The sequence below is a fragment of the Crocodylus porosus genome, unplaced genomic scaffold (assembly GCF_001723895.1).
Source record: "Crocodylus porosus isolate Cpor-Errol unplaced genomic scaffold, CroPor_comp1, whole genome shotgun sequence".
NCBI lineage: Eukaryota > Metazoa > Chordata > Crocodylia > Crocodylidae > Crocodylus > Crocodylus porosus.
In genome coordinates this window covers 506,969-526,315 of record NW_017728927.1, presented here as the reverse complement: position 1 = coordinate 526,315, position 19,347 = coordinate 506,969, and the positions used below count along the sequence as shown (strand labels likewise).

General features: G+C 42.9%; 1 protein-coding gene across 2 annotated transcripts in view; it reads left to right on the top strand.

Moving 5' to 3' along the window:
- Positions 1-1,378: 1,378 nt before the first annotated feature.
- The window catches only part of EIF2AK1 (eukaryotic translation initiation factor 2 alpha kinase 1), a 31,316-nt gene continuing 13,347 nt past the window's right edge, over positions 1,379-19,347 (top strand). For both annotated transcript variants that reach the window (XM_019542188.1, XM_019542189.1), the window contains exons 1-10: positions 1,379-1,538; positions 4,725-4,883; positions 5,586-5,722; positions 6,129-6,160; positions 7,705-7,804; positions 9,443-9,523; positions 10,950-11,049; positions 12,833-12,893; positions 13,644-14,004; positions 16,890-17,001. In XM_019542188.1, the coding sequence (XP_019397733.1) occupies positions 1,394-1,538; positions 4,725-4,883; positions 5,586-5,722; positions 6,129-6,160; positions 7,705-7,804; positions 9,443-9,523; positions 10,950-11,049; positions 12,833-12,893; positions 13,644-14,004; positions 16,890-17,001 (1,288 nt within the window). In that variant the 5' untranslated portion in view covers positions 1,379-1,393. The remainder of the gene's footprint in view (positions 1,539-4,724; positions 4,884-5,585; positions 5,723-6,128; positions 6,161-7,704; positions 7,805-9,442; positions 9,524-10,949; positions 11,050-12,832; positions 12,894-13,643; positions 14,005-16,889; positions 17,002-19,347) is intronic.

Here is a 19,347-nt window from a genome sequence, read left to right as displayed (position 1 = left end):
CGTGCTTCGGGGGTGGGACCATCCAGCGCGGGGGGAAGCGTGGACGGTGCGTGCTCTGGGCAGGATTCATCCACGGCCGGGGCTGCTCCTAGGAGTCAGCGTTATCCCCCCTGCACTGACACGGGTCCGCGGGGCCCACCCAGCCCGTCCCTGCTGCGCTGCCCAGAATAACCCCCAGCCCACGGGGAGCCGGTCTGCATCCGGCAGGAGAGCGCCTCGCGATGCTCTCTTTCAACTAGGCTCCGTGGCAGGGGCCGGCAACGTTTTTGGCCGGTGGCCTGGACTGACGGGGTACTGGCGTGCCAGGGGTGATGGGGAAGCGCCGGGGCCGGCCCCTTCCCCGACGTTCAAGTGACAAGCAAAATGCCTTTGCTGCCTGCGGTGCCCAGCCGGGGATACACGGGGCTGCCGGCCTGTCAGTGCCACGAGCCACAAGTGACCTGTGTGGGCAAAGCTGATGCAGAGTAGCGCCAAGCCTGGCCTGCGCAAGGGCACTGGGGAAACGCCCTGTACCTGGGCCCACGAGGGCAGGTTTCCTGGGGTGGCTGCTCTCCCGGCTGGTTTAGTACCCACTGCCGAGGTGTCTGGGTTAAAGCCCACTTTAGGGAAACGTGAGGCTCCCTGCTAGCTTGCTCCTGCGGCCCTTTGGCTGAGGGCAGGTGACCCTTGGGGCATCCAAACCCTGAGCCTCCGCACTTGGGCCTGCATGTAAGATGCAGGAAAAGACTTTGGAAATATCTGAAGCCCCTGGTGCGGGTGGAGGATGTTTGGCGCTTGTAGGGCCGCTTATGGTTCTGGACTGAGTCATGGATTTGACTAGGAACATGACACTTTTTTTTTTTTTAAAGGCTTCCCATTTTTAAACAGCACAGACCACAAACAGGCCCTGCTTGAAGACAGCAGCTCTGGCTGGGCCCCCCCAGGAGCCGCCTGCAGCCCTGCCACTGATGTGAAAAGACACAAGCCATTTTAGCCCCAGTACAATTAGGGCGTCCTGCCAAATGCGCCCTAATGAGCACTTTGCAACGCGCTAGTCGAGCCCCAGGGAAACTTAGCCCCATTACGCTGCTCCCGGAGGGGATGGGCCCGCATCCAGTTTCTCTTCTCTCCGGGTTTCTAAAAACCGCAAATCACTAGCGACCTTCCCCCACCCTCCTTCCTTCTTCCCTGTGTAGTCAGTGAAGCGCAGTCGGCCGAAGCCGGCTGCCACGTGTAGTCGTCGCGGGTCTTTGCTTGTTGCAAGGTTCAGCCCCGAGCCGGGACAGGCGCCGTAGTCTCGGGGTCGCAGCTTGAGCGGACGAGGCGGGTCTGGGCCGGGACAGGCCCGGCTGGGCTCCCTGTAGGGGGCGAGCGCGGCCCGGAAGGATCTGCAAGGAGCCGGGTCGGCCTGGCCATGCTCCCAGGCGGCGGCGGCGGCAGCGGCAGTGGCAGCGACAGCGACTCGGGGGAGCGAGTGCTGCGGCTGGCAGCCGCCCTGCCCCGCCTGCCGCCGCCCGTGGTGGAGTTCCCTGAGGACGGGCCGGAGCCGCAGTTTGACGGTGAGAGGGCCGGGGGGGCCGCCTAAGGGCCGCCATCATCCGTGAGGGCGGCTGCGCCTTTCCCGCCATCCCCGCCGGCCTGTTGTCTCGCACCCCGCGGAGCTGAGTCCTCCCCCCGGTTCTTCCCCGTCTGCCCGGCTTCATCTCCCCCTCTCTGGGCTTTCTTTTATTTCTGTCAAAAGCATGTCCCCTTCGGGCCGGGGCTGGCAGTCCTGTGGGGGTCTGCAGCCCCGCCCCCCAAGCAAGTGTTTGAATCTGAAGGAAGGCTAGCCAAGGAGTCCGACATGAGGGGTTGTCACGAGTCACAAGAGAAGGATTTAGGATCCTAAGAAAGCAGGGCTGGAGGGGACCTCCCCAGCCAGCCTGCTCTTGAAAATGTCCAAGGGCAAACAAAGATTGCCAGCCCGTTGCAATGGCAGCACCCTCCTAGGCGACCATCTGTGACCGAAGCGTCTTCTGACACAGCTTGAGGCTGTGACTCCGAGTTCAGTCCCTGCCGCCGTGCAGAAAAGCCCTGGATCACGAAAGTCTCTTCCAGCCCTGCTTCTCTAGGCGTCACCCCCACCCAGGGCAGCATCATCCCTCTCCAGACCATTGTATACAGATTCATAATCTGAATACTTCATGTAACCGTCAGTTTTGCCAACATGAGACGTAATGCCTCAACCTGCCGCAGGCCTTCTGGTGACCTTGTCTGGGGGGTGGTGTGGCTCCCTCCATGGGATCTCTCAAGCGCTTACTGCCAGCGTTTCAGAGAAGCAGGATGTTGGCTGCTGTGGCTCCCCTGCTTTCCCTGTGACAGGCTCAGGTGTTAGGTCTGTGCTGTGTCTGGGGTTGATTGTAATCTTACGGAGAGTTTAGGTTGTGGATTGTATGGGATGGTTTGGATGGGGATGATCCTACCTGATGCAGTTGGCTGGCCTAGAAGACCTACAGAGAAGTAGGGCTGGAAGTGTCAGGACATAGATGACGTATAAGGGTCCAGCCCTACTTTTCTGTGATTCTGTAAAACGGGGCACAACAGCCAGGGTCCTCCTTCTGTCAAAGTTGTTTCTGTAAAGAGGAAAATTAGCATTGTTGGCTGTCAGCTTTTTTTTGGCTGGGGTAGTCAGTAATGTACCAATAGATATTAGCAGTGCAGCGCTAAAGGTATTTTTAGCTGATACTTATGGCTAATTACTAACCAGCCATATCGGTTGATACTGACCCGATAGCCGATATGCAGCCCAGCGGCTTGGAGAGCAGCATGCTGCTGATGAGTCACCGGGAGGGAAGGGGCGTGTTGGGGTAGATTGAGCCCCCCACAGTGAGGGAGGGAGTTGGGACTTGGGCATAAATGTGATCCTGGGGCAATGGGACGGAGCGGTGGGTGGCTTGTCCAGAGGATCATCATCCCAGCATTTAAAAATGGCAGCGGGAGCACTTGAACTAGAGCTCACAGAATGAGCTTTAGTTCAAGTACTGCTGCCACCGTTTTTAAGCACTGGGACATTTATAACTGGAGCGGAGCTGAGCAGGGCAAGGGCAGAGGTGGGCTTGGGGCTCTTTGCCTTGTTGTCTTTGCTGCAGGAGCCTTGCACTGGCTGAGCTGCACCCCCTGCCCCAGCCGTTCAATGAGCTTTAGTTCAAGCATCTTCACTGCCATTTTTTAATGCTGGGACAGTGATCTCCCGGACAAGCCACCCAACAGCTCCGTCCCATTCCTCCAGGGTCTAATTCATTGCCCTGCCCCTGCTCCACTCTCTTCCCTCACCATGGTGGACTTGATCTGCACCCCACCGTGCCTTTTCCCCTCCGCAGACTTACCTGAAAGTGCTGCTCTCCATGCTGCTAGCTGTGGTATCAGCTGATATGCCTGGTGAATAATCAGCTGTTGGTGTCAGCCAAGAAAAATCTTTATTGGTGCGCCCCTAAATAAAAACCCTGACATAGCAACCAGCAAAATTGCCCTTTAGGTATTTGAAGAATGTCATCAAATCCTTCCTCAGTCATCTCTTCTCCAGACTAAATAACTCTACTTCTTTCAGCATTTTCTCATAAGTCTTGCCTCCAAAGGCCCCTAATCATTTTTGTTGCTGTGTGCTGAACTTTTTCTAATCTCCCCACATCCTTAAAGTGCGGGGCCCAAAACTGATCACAGTTACTCCAGGTGAGGCCTCTCCAGCGCTGAAAGAGCAGAAGAATTGCTTTCCTTGATTTGCAAGTGACACTGCTGTTAATACAACCTACCATGCTACTGGCTTCTTTTTTTTTGGCAACTAAAAATTTTGCAATTAAGATTTTAAATTAATTACTTTGTGTTTCATTTGAAAACCTAGGCTCTTGAACTTAATTTTTTTTTCCTCCAGAGTAGCCATTTGTTTGATAAGGAAGGTTTAGTTAGATGAATGTCTGTAGCCATGTTGTACAATCCCTACTAGATCTGTTATTTTTATTTTAAAAAATGCACTTCTGATCATGGGGAGGCATATATGCTTTGTTAGTCTTTCAATGTGAAATTGTACTAAATATTTTAGAGTAGTGGTACTCAACCTCTGGCCCAGAGAGCCATGTCATCTGGACTACGGAGCTCTGCACAGGTCTGGAAATTTGGTGGCAGCAGTGGCATTATTAGTCGCTACTTCTGTGCTGCCAAATTTCTGCATCTATGGAGAGCTTCACAAGCCAGATAACGTGGCCCTATACCTGGAGTTGGGTCAGCGTGTGGTCCATCTGATGCACAGGGTCAGATCCAGGGTTTAGGGCTGGGTCGGCGCACTGGACTATACCCACAAACCAACCCTATATGCTGACTTTGTACAGAACAGGATCTGACCCATGAAGTGACCCAATGCCACTTGTCTGGCCTGCAGGGCTGGAAGGTTGGGCACCACTCTTAGATGAGATTCTTCTTAAGTGAAGCCTTTAAAAACAAATAGTATTTGCCTGGTCTCTTTCAGAACACATTTGTTGATTTCTAATTATCAAAATGCTTTACATATTTCATATTCCTAGACAATGCTGGTTTTTTAGTAGTTAGCACAGTATCGTCATTTCATAAAAAAGTGATGTCCCACTAATCCAGTTATGTTTTACCTGCACACTTTTGTTAGCTAAGTTTGTATTTCTGCAGCTAATCTGCTGGCTCAAGTTTTATTTTTATTGTGGCATTCAGGTTTCTGTTAAGTGTTTGTTTTTCCTTTTCAGAATCTGATCTCCCAAGTGAACTTCCAGTTGTGAATGGTTCAAAAAAATTAATACATTTCACCTCTACAGTTGCAAACCAACTTCTGATGGTTTCTCTACTAGAACATCTCTGCCACATGTATACACAAAATCCTGTTCGTTCAAGACATTTGTTCAAAAGTCAGTAAGATAAAATACAGCTTTTACTTTACTGTTATACATACCTGTAGGTAGCACTTTTTTAATTACTCTTTTTTTTCTTTCAAAAACAAGGTGACATGTTGCATATGGGAAAATACAATAATTTTGCATTTAGGGAAGGGCCTTTACTAATGGGCAGCTGTAGTTAGTTTTGATAGGGATGAGTGAGGAGAAAAAGTATTAGAAAACATTTGATTTTTCAGATCCATAATCTTTCAAAAACATCATATTCTTGTTAAAAAAGAGGTGGTGTATGAAGCCTTTTCTTGTAATATTATCAAATGCTCCCCAAAGCCAGTACTGACTAAACCATGCTGTTTTCAGTTTTTATAATAAAACACATATCTTTTTAATAAAGAGCATAGCCCCAAATGCTTATAGATACTCACAGGTGGTGTATTTTTATATTGATTTTTTTTTTTGGATCTGTGTCAATGCAAAGAGACAAGTATAGGTTCACAAAGGACTTTGTTTATAATTATTTATAGGGTAGGGAGAAAAGTACAGATGGAGATGGGCATCTAACTTTCATTAATGTTCATTGATTTAGCTGATCACTATAAAGGGTAAGTAGGGCTTATGACTAATTAGGATTACTTATGACCTGAGTATACTATTTACAATTGTAGGCCTTTGTTCAGACTTTCTTTAAAATATTCTTTATTCTGTTCCTTTGTACAGTACTCGGTCACACATTTACTAGAATGGGCCTGCTTTCCTCTTTTGCTTTCTGTGATGAATTTAGTACTTTAAGACTGCATCATAATAAAGCCATTACTGAATTAATGAAAGCAGCTAATCAACAAACACTTAATGGGGTAAGCTTTTGCAGCTGTCAATAACTTATGTTACTGAGTCTGTGTATTAGACTTTCTAAAGTGACTTTCTTTGTGAAGCCATTTTCCTACCAAATCATGTGCTTTCAATATTCATGCAAGAGAATGCTTAAGTTGGACAAGAATAAGTGTCTGATTTAAACAGAAGCTTGTAAAATCCATAGCACTCTTGCTTTATTAAGTCAAAGTTTTATTTTTATTCATAGAGAAATTTGGACAAACTATTTTTTAAAATGTTAATTCTTTCTTAGTGAAGTTTAAGATGATAATTGGGGTTTCTGCCCTGCTGCTTGTGTTACTTGTATTAAGAAGCATGCTTAACTGTGTGCTAGATTACTTAGTGTTTGTGGGTTTTTTCTTTTTTAAATTGGATATTGTTTATTTGTAGGACCTTGAAAATGGAGATTCCCATACAGCTGGGTATGTATTCAAAGTGCTGTGCTAAGTAATAAAACAAGTGTCTGAAGCTATGCATTCCAGAAAACAGAATTCAGCCTAATGTAAAAACACTGAATGATGGATGAAGGTGAAAACCCTATAGTGTGGACAGATGCATGTAGAATGGCTGGCTGTACATGTGGCTCCTGTGGGTGGGACATCCTGCTGTAAAGGAATGTGCCCTTTATGGGGACTGCCCTGCTGTAGTGGGGGCAGTGGTGCCCTGCCATGGAGAGGGATTTGCAAGCAGAACTTGGAGCAAAAAGAGGTCTGGTCCCGTCCCCATATTTGTGCCAGTATGAAACCCCAAGTTCCCTGCTGGTATAACCTAGGAAAGTTTAACCTCCAGCCTCAAATCTGGTTGTCAGCAGCCATAAGTGAGAGAGAATAACCAGATACCTAGAAGCAGGGCTGTCAGACTTCTGAGCAGCCAGGGGCCACATACCATGTGAGCTTCCAGGGAACCCTACCATGCAGGCAACACAAACTGCCTCCCCACTTTGTACAACCATGTGGGCTAAACAAGTTCCCCATCATCATTCCCCATGTCCTCCCACCCTACTGCGGGCACAGGCTCACCGGGCTCCTTTCAGCCATACTGCCTTGCCTTAGAGACTTGGCTACTGCAGCAGCAGGTGCAGTGAGGGGAATGGCAGCCGTGGAGGAGCCCATGGGCTACATGAAATCCCCTTGTAGGTCAGATGCACCCCGTGGGGCACCAGTTGGACAGCCTTGCCTGAAAGGATTCTCTTGACTGGTGCCATTCTTTATTCCAACTCACACCACAACCAGGCTTTCATGCATTAGAGGAAAGCAAATTCACATCCTCAGAAGCCAAATTATTTATGAGGAGAAGAAAATTCCTTACTGACCTCTACAGGGAACTGGCTTATAGCCCTGAAGTGTGAGGTGCAGTTATAATCATCATCCTTGGTACGATTAGTAAGTTTGCTTCACAACACACAAAAGCTGCTGTGAAATCTTTTTGGGAAAATTGGTATTGCTGATATTGGGCTTCATAAAATAAACAGCATTGCTTTTCTAATTATCACTCTACTGTTTTGCAAAGATAAGTCGTATTTAAACACCCTACTGAGTGCTTGCATCCCTACTTGACAGAAATTGATTGGGAAGCCCCATCTTACTAAGACATTTCTATATCTGTAAAATGCACAGGACCTTTTGTAATTTACTACTTAATGATAAATACAACAAAAATTAAATTATAGTTAATGTAGGATTCATTTTTATCTCATGAGGGCAGTATCCTTTATTTTGAAAGAATGTTAGTTTCTTGCTGTTTGCAATATTGGTAATTTCTGTGTGGGGGGTTCTAGTTACTGATGCAAATATTGCTTTCTACACTTTTATGTGTTTTATCAAACTTTATTAATTCCATCATGTTCAGTATTTGAGACTTTCTTTCCCAATGTAAATTATACTTCTGTCATTGCTACTCATAATGTATACATATCTGAGTTATAAGTTTCAATTTCGTTTTAATCAGTCAAAACATTTTTGATTAGGGAAAAAGAAGCTGTCTTTGAAGCACAGACTTCACGTTACTTAAATGAATTTGAGGAGATTGCAAGGCTCGGAAAAGGAGGGTATGGCAAAGTATACAAGGTATACAGAGTATACAGGGGCAAAGTGTCTGCTGACTTAAATGTTGTTTGTGTTTTCTGTGAGATGAGGAATAGTCTATCTGCTTTTAAAACAAGGGTGTCAAAGATTTGGCTAATGAAACCCTAGGGTCCAGCCTTGTGGGTCTTGGAATGTTCCCACATGCCAAGTGTGGCATTCTCTGGCCCTGATCACATGCACTGCATGTGGCACATGGGGCTGGACTTAGTGCTGTGGACATTGCTCCAGCATAAGAGGCCAGTTCAGGGTATTTGTTGCATGTGGCACCCACGTTGGACTGGCCCTGCCTGCTGGCTCTGGGGTTGGTCTGGATTAGGCTCACATCCTGTCTCTACATACAAGAGCTAGTGTGTAGGCACCATATGCAGCATGTGTTCCATGACTGACATGCATGCAGCATGTGCCCCAGGCTGGTATGTACTGTTTGTGGTGTGCAGGGCTGGACCAGGCATGTGTGCTGTTGCAGCAGTGGGGGATGATCAAGGGCATGCGCTGTATGTGGTACCCTGCCAGACTGGCTTTGTTCTGGCTCCCAGACTGTTTCCAGATTAGGCCCACAGACAGACCTTATGTATGAGTCAGGGTGTAGGGCTCATGTGCAAGCCCTGGACTGGGGCAGCGCACACTGCGTGTAGTGCACCAGTCTGGTCCAGGACATATACTGCATGAGGTGCCCATGGTGGACTGACCCTCTGTGCCAGCTGTGATGTGTGGGGCCTGTCTGTGGGTCTAAACTGACCTGCAGACTGGTCCCATGCCTTTCATTTGGTTCATGAGGGCCAGATGAATTTGACACTCCTGCCTTGAAACAAATATGAGCCTGTTACATTTAAGGGTTTCTTGTTTTTGATTCAAAAGAGAGTTATAAGGGCCTTGATGGATTTTTATATTATATACTGAGAATTTTACCCCTGTGTGCAGCCTAATTTTTATTCAGGGAATAGTAAAAAAATCTGATATGAAGTGTTCTGATATACTTATTTTAAATTAAGTACGGAAGCTGATTTTTTTTTTAACCAAATGTTGGCTGCTTTAAAAAAAAAGTCCTGTGTCAACCAATGGTATATAACTACTATTAGACAAACAGATAGATGTCTTTTAGATATCTTTTAGAAAAGTTAAGGTATTTGTTTCAGACTCATGTAACTGGTTATTTGTTAAGGTGTTTTATAATATTTAATTGCATTATCATAAACAGCAGGAAATAATTTTATATTTTTTCTGTACAATATTACAGCCCCCAAACAATTAAAAAAAACCTCTTCAGTATATTATTATATTATTGATTCAACTACATGGATCATGTTGTGGATTATGACTTACAATAAAATTGGGCAAAGGTCTATATTGAAAAGTAAGACAACTGTAGACATGTCCCCTTAATCATGTGCAGTTTGAATTAAATCCTCATACTGCTGAAAACTGGGCAAAACTTGGCACCCTTTCCTTAGACCCTTTGGACTAAATCCTGAATACCTTTGTTGATATCACTGAGAAGTTGTCTGAAAAGGGAGAATAGAATTTAGCCTTTAGGAATCTGTTGTTGAAATGAATTTTTGTTGATCTAAATTTATTAAAGTTTATTATATCTAACCTTGTTCTTTTCAAAATTATTTTCAGGTCAGAAACAAATTAGATGGTCAATTCTATGCTGTCAAAAAAATACTTATTAAAAAGGCTACAAAAAGGGATTGTATGAAGGTATGAATTTTTGCTGAATTGAAACAGTAATTTGCTGCCTACTATAAATTGGTTCCTAATGTCGTTTAGTAATATCCTTGATGATGCTCATGCCAAAACAGTAAGCAGGCGTGTCGGGCATTGTCCTTCAACAAGGACAAGTGCAAAGTCTTGCACTTAAGACAGAACAGTCCCCTGCACCAGTACAGGTTGGGGGCTGAATGGCTGAGCTGCAGCTCTGCAAAAAAGGACATGGGGGTTACAGTGAACAATAAGCTGAATTTGAGCCGACCATGTGCCCTTGTTGCCAAGAAGGCTAACAGTATACTGGGCTGCATTGGTAGGTGTGTTGCCAGCAGGTCAAGGGAAGTGATTATTCCCCTCTATTCAGCACTGGTGAGGCCACATCTGGAGAACTGTTCAGTTTTGGGCCCTCCACTACAGAAAAGATGTGGACAAATTGGAGAGTCCAGTGGAGGGCAACAAAAATGTTGAGGGGGCTGGTGGACATGACTTATGAGAGAAGACTGAGGGACTGGGTTTATTTAGTCTAGAAAAGAAGAGACTGAGAGAGGGGACTTAATAGCAGCCGTCAACTACCTAAAGGCGGGGGTTACAAAGAGGATGGAGCTAAATTGTTCTCAGTGGTGGCAGATAACAGGACAAGGAGCAATGGTTTTAAGTTGCATCAAGAGATTTTAGGTTAGATATTAGGAAGAATCTTCTCACTAGCAGGGTAGTAAAACACTGGAACAGATTACCCAGAGAGGTGGTAGAAGCTTCATCCTTGGAGGTGTTTAAGACCTGGCTGGGCAGAGTCTTGGCTGGGATGATCTAGTTGGGACTGGCCCTGCTTTGAGCAGGAGGTTGGACTAGATGGTTTCCTGAGGTCCCTTCCATCTTTAACTTTCTTTGAATGTATGATTCTAATAAGGCTGGTATATTATATTCTTCTGAACAGGAAGGATTTACATGTACTCCTCACTTAATGTTGGCCTGGTTAATGTTTCATTATTAGGTCATTGATCTATTAGGGACCATGCTTGTTTAAAGTCCTGCAGTGTTCGGTTATAACATTGTTTGGCCACCGCCTGCTAGTAAGTAACTACTGTGACGTAATTGGATTTGCTTAACATCATTTCACTTAAAGTTGCATTTTTCAAGAACATAACTACAACATTAAGCAAGGAGTACCTGTACTTCTCCTAATGTAGCTGTATTTATTCCCAGTCTGAGCCTAGTAGTTTGCAAGATATCCCAAGCACCTTAAGAATTTCCTAATTCAATGAGAATGTTGAGAGCTTTACTATTGTAATTTTTCTGGCAACTCTTAAGTTACAATAATGTGTAAAACAATTTTATGTGGAAAATTGTTACTTTTTATTACTTTTTGCATTTGTTTTTTATGGGGAGTGCAAGAAGTTCATAAACTTTGCTTTTTTTTTAGGTACTACGAGAGGTTAAAGTGCTGGCTGGTTTGCAACATTCTAATATTGTAGGTTATCACACTGCTTGGATAGAACATGTTCACCCAGGATGCTCAAAAGGGGAGTACACGTAATTGTTAATAATTCTGATCTGTTTATGCAATCTGCGTTATTATTTGGCAGGGGAACTGTAGACTTTTCCAAATAATGTAGTCACCCAAACTAAGGCAACTTTGAATTTAAGATGACCCCCCAAATTAGATTCTATACTTGGAACATTATAAATTTATTATAATTTTCCATGTAAGGAATCTAAAAATTGGAGCTTCATCTTAAATCTCCGCCCCCCACAGCTGCAGCAAGGAAAACAGAAGCTGGAGGGCAAGCAATGGGTAGGTGAGTGGCAAGGAGGGCTTGCAGTCTGACCCCAGACCCCACACCTTGTCCCCATGCCACATGCTCCCCACCCTGTGCTGCCACCACCCAACACCTGCCTGCTCCTAGCCACTTGCCCTCCCCCATCCCTGCCACCTACCTCCCCCACTGCTGCATGCTACCCTCCAGGGTGGCTCTACTCTGGGTCTCTTGTCACTCCCTGGCTCAGCAGGGAGCCAAGGAGCAATGCAGGATCTCAGGACAGAGCCAGGGTAGGGGATTTAGCTCAGAGCCAGACAGCAGTGAGATCCAGTGCTGATACTCTTGCAGTTTTCTGACTCTCTACTGTGTCCTGCTGCTCTCCAGCTCCATGCTGATTCCTTAGCTGCTCTCTGGCTCTCTACTGAAGAAGCTGAATTTGCTAACAAGTTTTAGTGTCAAATCTGTGTTGGAGCGTGGAGATCCTTTTGAATACACTCCTTTTTCTGCTCTTAATTGCTTCACAGCTGAAGCAATCTAGAAATATTTCATGGCTGCCTCTTTTGCCCTCCGTGGTAGGGGTGTTAAAAATCTTTAGTGATCTGATTTAGATCTTTTCTATGGCTTCTGCATTTCCTGGTGGCAGATACTGATTCTGAGACATCAGTACCTGTCTGGAAATAACAGGAGGAGACTGATTCACCTTACTGTTTTAACTGTGTATATCTTCTAGTTTTCCTTTCTCTTGCATCACCTTGTACTCTCAGCAGCCCCCATGCTGTCTTTTTTCTCTCTTTCTCCCTGTATTTTTACTTACTTCTAGAATGTCTTAGGCCTATATCTCACTACTACACTCCTTAAGCCATTGCTTTGATTCTGTGTTATGGGCACGTAGGGGAGGATCAGGACGTTGGTGCTATAGCAGCACACATAAACCATTTTTGCTCCTTAATTTAGAAAATATTACTTGTTCCCTGCAATTATTTGGGAGCCATGCAGGTATATAGGTAAAAGGATAGATTCCATGGTGCTTTTAGTCTTCATTAACTTTTTATAGGAATTCTGTATTTACCTCCCTGTATGATGATCCATAGAGCTAGTATTTTCATAAATAAAAGTGTTCCATCTAAGATGAAGTGCAAATTTCAGTTTACATTTACACTATCCTAATAATTATTTCTTATCTTGACTGGTGATTACAAAATCTTAAATTAGAACAAGCTGACAATAATAATAGCAACAGCAACAACAATAATGTTTTCTCAAAGATGGAAGCTAAATGAAAACATAAAGGAACCTAATACAGTCCTTACAGTGAGAATTCCTCCTTACTATAACCTGTACTTTTCATGTTTAAAAATTGTTTTGTGTTTTTCTTCTATTTTTGTTTTAATAAGAAGGTCCATTCTGGGGTACAAATACAAAGGAGGCATTAAAAGATAAAACCCTATCCTTAATTGTGAGTTTAATTAGTATCTGTAGCTGAAATGCTAAAAAGTAATGAAGACTTACTTTGTAAAATACTATGTTTTATCTATTCACCTTAAAGGTAAGACACTTGTGGAATTACCATCACTAAAAATATCTTCTGATGATCAAGAAAGCAGCAAGTAAGCATTATGTTTGATTACAGTATTAATTTGGATTTAACATAAGGCCTTTTTCCATGTAGCATTAAATAATATAGAATTAAACTTGTATTGCAGCAGTGTTATTTCCTTGTATTGAATATGGAGCATCAGTTACACTTGCATTTGCCTCACATTGTCAGATGGATCACACAAAATTACCCAACCTGTATTTCTATTTATCTTCAGAATTTTTATGGCATCTGTTATCAATTTAAGATTTTTACTAGACTTGTAATTTTTACTTCAGATAATGTGTACCATTCACAAACAAGTTTGGTGAATAGCATGTAGTATTAACAGGAAGATGCAGAGATCAATAGAAAAGTGAACATTTGTCAAAGGAAAAATGGACTGGGGGTGGGCAAATATTTAACAATACTTGTCAACTAGAAGAAAGGCAAATATAGCAGATATCTTCCAAATGGCCACTTGGGGCTGTAATTGTTTTTTCTGACAGATTTAAAGGGTCAACTTTCAGAAATTCTTATAGCAAAGAGTAAAGGGCAGAACTTAGAGGAACAGACAGTTGTCAGGCTGAATAGGGAAGGGGCTGAACTTCCACTTCAGAGAGTAAGTCATCTATTTGGAACTTGTTACAGGATTTTAAAAGATGGAAATTACTGTGTCTTTTTAAAATTCCAGAGCAGTTCCAAAATGCTTTTGCTTAGTGTTTCCCAAACAGATAACACAATAACTGCATACATTCCTTCCCACTGTTTTTCTTTTCAGAGATGGGTGTCACAGTCAATGTAGCAGTTCAGTCATCTTTGCAGAACCTAGCTCAAAAGAAAAGAAATCCCGTGAACATACTTATCTTGAAAGTCCTGGTGATGAATCAGTGCAATATATGGATATAAGACATGATTTTACTGATGGAAATAGCGAAGATTGTTTAAAAATGAAAAAATGTGAAGAAAGCATGGAATTGCGAGAAAACTGCATGTGTAATACTGCTAGTGGATCAAGTTATTTTGGAAATCATTCATCATATGGACCTCATTCCAACCTGGATAAAGATTGTGTTGCATCAAGTGATTCCTGTACTGAAGAATGGTCTCAAGAAACTACTTCTGTACTCAGGCAATGTGAGGTAAATAAAAGTCTTTAAATGTCAATAATTGTCCTTTGATTTAATCCGTGTTCAGAGAAGACTTATGTAAGTGTACCCAGGAATTGTAACAATGAATTTTACGTTGGCTAGCACTATGGAAGAAAGAGACTTGCGCGTCATCATTGACCACAAGATGAACATGAGCCTACAATGCGATGCTGCGGCTAATGAAGTGTCCAAAACGCTGGCTTGCATCCATAGATGCTTCTCAAGCAAATCCCGGGATGTCCTTCTCTCCTTGTACTTGGCTTTGGTGAGGCCGCAGCTGGAGTACTACGTCCAGTTTTGGGCTCCACAATTCAAAAAGGATGTGGAGAAGCTTGAGAGAGTCCAGAGGAGAGCCACGCGCATGATCAGAGGTCAGGAAAGCAGACCTTATGACGACAGGCTGAGAGCCATGGGGCTCTTTAGCCTGGAAAAGCACAGGCTCAGGGGTGATCTGATGGCCATCTATAAGTTTATCAGGGGTGACCACCAGGATCTGGGGGAACGTTTGTTCACCAGAGCGCCCCAAGGGATGACAAAGTTGAACGGTCATAAACTACTGCAAGACCGTTTCAGGCTGGACATAAGGAAGAATTTCTTTACTGTCCGAGCCCCCAAGGTCTGGAACAGTCTGCCATTGGAGGTGGTTCAAGCACCTACATTGAACACCTTCAAGAGTAAATTGGATGCTTATTTTGCTGGGCTCTTATGCCCAGCTGACTCTGTGCCCTATGGGTGGGGGGCTGGACTCGATGATCGTCTGAGGTCCTTTCCAGCCCTAATGTCTATGAAATCTATGAAAATGGCATGACTGGGATCGGAGCCAAAATGCTTTATGATTTGTGGCTTTATGAATGGCTAGTATAATTACAGAACTGTTGATCACAAGAGTTACCAAAATATAACATTCAAGAATTTATTATCTTGACTCTTCAGGTTTAAAATTCCCATGTAATTTAAAAAACAACAATAGCATTCTTGGGGGGGGGGGTTTAAACAACCAAACAAACCAAAATGCCGCCAACATTCTGCGCAGATGACTAAGCCACTGGTTGAGGCATTTTTGGACAGAAGTTAGGGTGGGTAAGGATGATGTTGCAAATAGAGAGGAAGGGGGTAGCTAAGGTCATTTATTGAGGACAAGGCAGGATCAGTGCTCTTGTAACGAAAGTAAGTTTAAGGGAATAGGGAGTATGTTGAGAGGAAGCTGGTTTGAGCATAAAGTTGGCATGTTGGGTGCATTAGATAACATGATATAGTTACTAGGAAATGTATGGTAAAACATGGACTTGCAGGGAGTGCAATAGGGAAAGGGAATAGAAAGTACAATCTGATCTAGGCTTTGGACTTGGAGAATTGGAAGGGAGGTGCTTGCGGGACTGGGGCAGGGAGGAGTGTGTGAAAGAAACGAGATATAATGAAAGCATTTAATGCAACATCTATATTTTAATGTTCATATCTCTGAGGCCGTGGCATGTATTTGGGTATAGAAAAAACTGCCTTTTTAAGGACAGGGTGGAAAGGAAAATTGTGCATAGGTTTCCTAAGCAGATGCTATTAGATAAATTTATGACATATTATTGTGTGTGGAAAAAAAAGCATCATTATATAGTCTGTGGCTATTTTCTCTGAAATACAATATGCCATTAAAAAATGTGAAACTGATGAGAGTGAAATAATAGAAATCTGCTTTTAAATACCTTGTTTCTAAATTGTAACAGAACCTAATATTATTTTAAAGATGCCCATGCACCTTTGAACCAGCGATAAGATGTCTTTCTTCTCTAGATATGTTTTATAAAGATTTCATAATTTTGTTTTTAAATGTTTGCTACATTGTAATTATACACTTGCAGAAATTGAATAATTACATATTTTTCTAGTAAATCATACAACTTCCTCTTAAGATGTTTCTTGTTAAGTAGTATGGTTAGAGTTTTGTAGCTATGATAGTCCAGGAAATGTGTGATAAGCAAGGGGGTTTTTTACTAATAATTTTTATTTAAAATGTTACCAAAAAAACCTTGTTTCTTATTGGGAATATCAACCCTTATTAGGGTTTTTACTTTTGCCAGTATCATCAACATCAAAAAGTGAAATTGACTGTAGGGAAGTATTAAATTGACCATGTGTCTTCAGTGTTCCACCTGAATTTATTTAGCTCTGCAACGAGTGGTATTCAAACTTAACTTGATATTAGCATGCTATCTATCAAAATCCCTCTATTTTCCAATACTGACATTCTTCTAAAACAGTGGTACTTAACCTTTTTGCTTTGTGGGCTTGATGGGTGGTGCCTTGTCTACTCACAGGCTGTTGAGCCTGTTCGGTTGTGTGGGGCTAGGCACAGCCTGGCCCTGATCCAGCCATGTGCAGAAGGGGGTGTGGCCTGACCCCTATCTAGCTGCATAGGGCTTGGGAATTTGACAGTGGTGAAAGGGTTGCAATATTAATTGGCTCCATGCTTCTAAGGTTCCCGACCCACGGGAAGCCATAGTTCCATGTGCTGAATTTGCCCCAGGGGCTGGGGGGTTGAGCACCTCTGTTCTAAATTATTTTCTTCAAAAACAACCTAAAAGGTTTCCATAGACTTGTCCAAATATTTTCTTATACCTTCAAAATATTGCTAATATTGCTGTATTAGCTTTTAGTATGTGCTTTTTAGACAACCCTTACTGGCGTATGGGGCCTAGAGAAATAAGGAAAATAAAATTATTTCTTCCTTTTATTAACCTCATACTTGAAGCACAGTCGATTTAAAAGCACCATCTTTGCCATCTTCTCCATTATTGATTTTAATTTAAATGCTTCATATTGTTTTAATAAGTCTACCTTCTTCATTGCTGTGGAAAAATAATATACCAATATTTTCTTACTAGGTGGAGTATCATTTAATGCTTCATATACAGATGCAACTATGTGAAATCTCCTTGTGGGATTGGATTGTTGACAGAAACAAAAGATGCGGTGAGAAAGCAGAGGAAAATTCCAGTAAGATTTATACTGTTTGATTTTAAAACATTAATATGTTTGTGTTCATGTACTTTGATTTTTCTACTTAGAAGGTCAGATAATTTGACTCTTTAATTTATTAACAAAAGTTTATAGTATGAAATGTGGTCATTAGGTATCCCCCCCACCTCTGTTTAGTCAAAATAATTGTAATAGAATGTGCTTACATTTTTCTTTATGGCGCTCAACAGTGGAGGGTGAAACCATCTGTTTGAATAGTTTGAGTCCTCTAGTGAAACAGGATTGCTGTTAAGAAGCCATATCAGTTTTCAGTGAGCAGTTCTGATGAAGCAGCTTTTATTCTTTTTTCAAAACAATTTCAGACTAGGAACTTTATGGTAGAAGCCTAGATTGGATCTTCTGGGTCACCAGTTCCCTGCTAATTCAGGCAACTAAATCTTATAAATCTGACACATTCCATCTTAAACCTACTTGGGTTCCTTGCCCCACTCCTTTTTAGAAGGCTCTTTTGGAATCCCATTCCTTTGATTTGAAACCACCTTGCGGGGCTGGTGCTGACAATTAGTCAATTTTCATCTTGGCTCAGGACAGTACTGGGGATGGTTTGAGTCCCCTTTGTGATGATGACCTGACAAATCAGCCTATTGTTGACCCCAGTCTGGCCAGAATTGCCAGGGATGGGGTTAATAAAGTCCTGGCTGGGAATGCTGGGGAGCCTCTTCCCATTTTTAGGGTCTGAGTGCCCAGGGAGTTTTGAAAAGCACAGTTGCAGCCATGCTGTAGGTGCATCCTTTAAATCTCCCTGTGCCCCAGGATTCCTGGCTCCCCAGCTGTCTGTGTCCTGCCCCCCTCCCCTTACTCTATAAAGTGACTCCTACAGCTGGGGAGTTGAATTCCCATCTGTGGGTGCGCCAGGAACTTAAAAAAGCAGGTATGCAGCTGGGGCTTCCAGCACTATGTCCCCTTTTTAAAGGTCCAGGACATAGTGAGCCTGAAATTGGAAAGATGCTCCATGATGTTGGGCTCATAGCAGCCCCCAACTGCCTTTTGGGATTGGATGGAGGCACCAGGTGCAAGACCCAGTGCTACCCCTGGTTTGATCTTACTGGTTGGGTAGGGGATAGCTTTGTCCTGGACCCTGAAACTGCCCCATGCCAGATCCCTATGCTGAGCCTGAGGGGATCTGTCATGGGTCAACCCCAACATGCTAGATGTTCAATTTTAAGCCATGATACAACTGAGCCACAAAAATATTATACATTATATATGAAATACCTTTGTGGCTTATTTCCTATATTACCATGCCATAAATTTTCTTCAGCATGTGGCTGGATGACTATTTATGGTGTTATTAACAGCTTAAGTGTATCTTACACATAACATATGTCAGGGTCCTTTGTCTCTCCCCTCTCGCGTGTACCTACATAAGGAATTTTATAGAGATTAATCATATTCTTTTTTTAGCCCGTGTTTTTACAGAGTAGACACACTAATCTCATGTTGTTTCTTTGATGAGATAAGATGCCTCATAGCGGCTATTCTTCGTTCCTGTTTCAGTTTCAATTTGCTTTTTAAACTTGGGTGGTCAGAATTGTGGACGTTATTTCATATGACTTTTTACCAGTGCCCTGTACAGTGGTGTTAATACTTCCCTATATCTACTGAAAATATGTAGCCAGATATATCCTAGGATTGTATTTGCCTTTTGGAAAGAATGAGTCTGTACTACCATTATTATGGGATGTGTTTCTCACAGTAGGGTATTACTCGTATGAGGTAATCAATCATGCAGTGACAGGTACCATACAATTTAAATCAGAAACTAAGGAACTTGTGGCAAAAGATTAACAATGTGGAGCCTTGGGTTTCTATACCATGGAAAGTAGCATTGTTAGTTATATTTGGAAAGAGGTACAAATGCTTAAGTTGTAAAACTTGAAATGACTCTTAGGTTAGCAAAACTAACAAAGTCTTAGGAAGTTTTAAGGGACTTAAAACACAAGGTGAATAGCTGATTTGTAAATAGATTAGGATCTATAAAGAATAAGGTACTGTACAAAGTTAATACAGAATGTTACATTCTAGTTGTTTGACTTCAAAAATAGAAATAGTTCACCAAAGACAATAGTTTAAGGTACACTTGGGTCTCTATGTGAATTTGTTTTGTGTGAATTTGCTTATATGTGACAACCTTATTTATACCAGAAATTCACTTTGTGCAAGAAAAATCCAATCTTATATGAAGTTGGCCGGCAATGAGCTCCTTGCAGGCTAGCAGAATTCCAGCCTGCAGGAAGCTGGTAGAAAGCAGAAGGAAGGCAGTGAGACCGGGGGGTGGGGGAGCGCCACGTGCATGTATAGTAC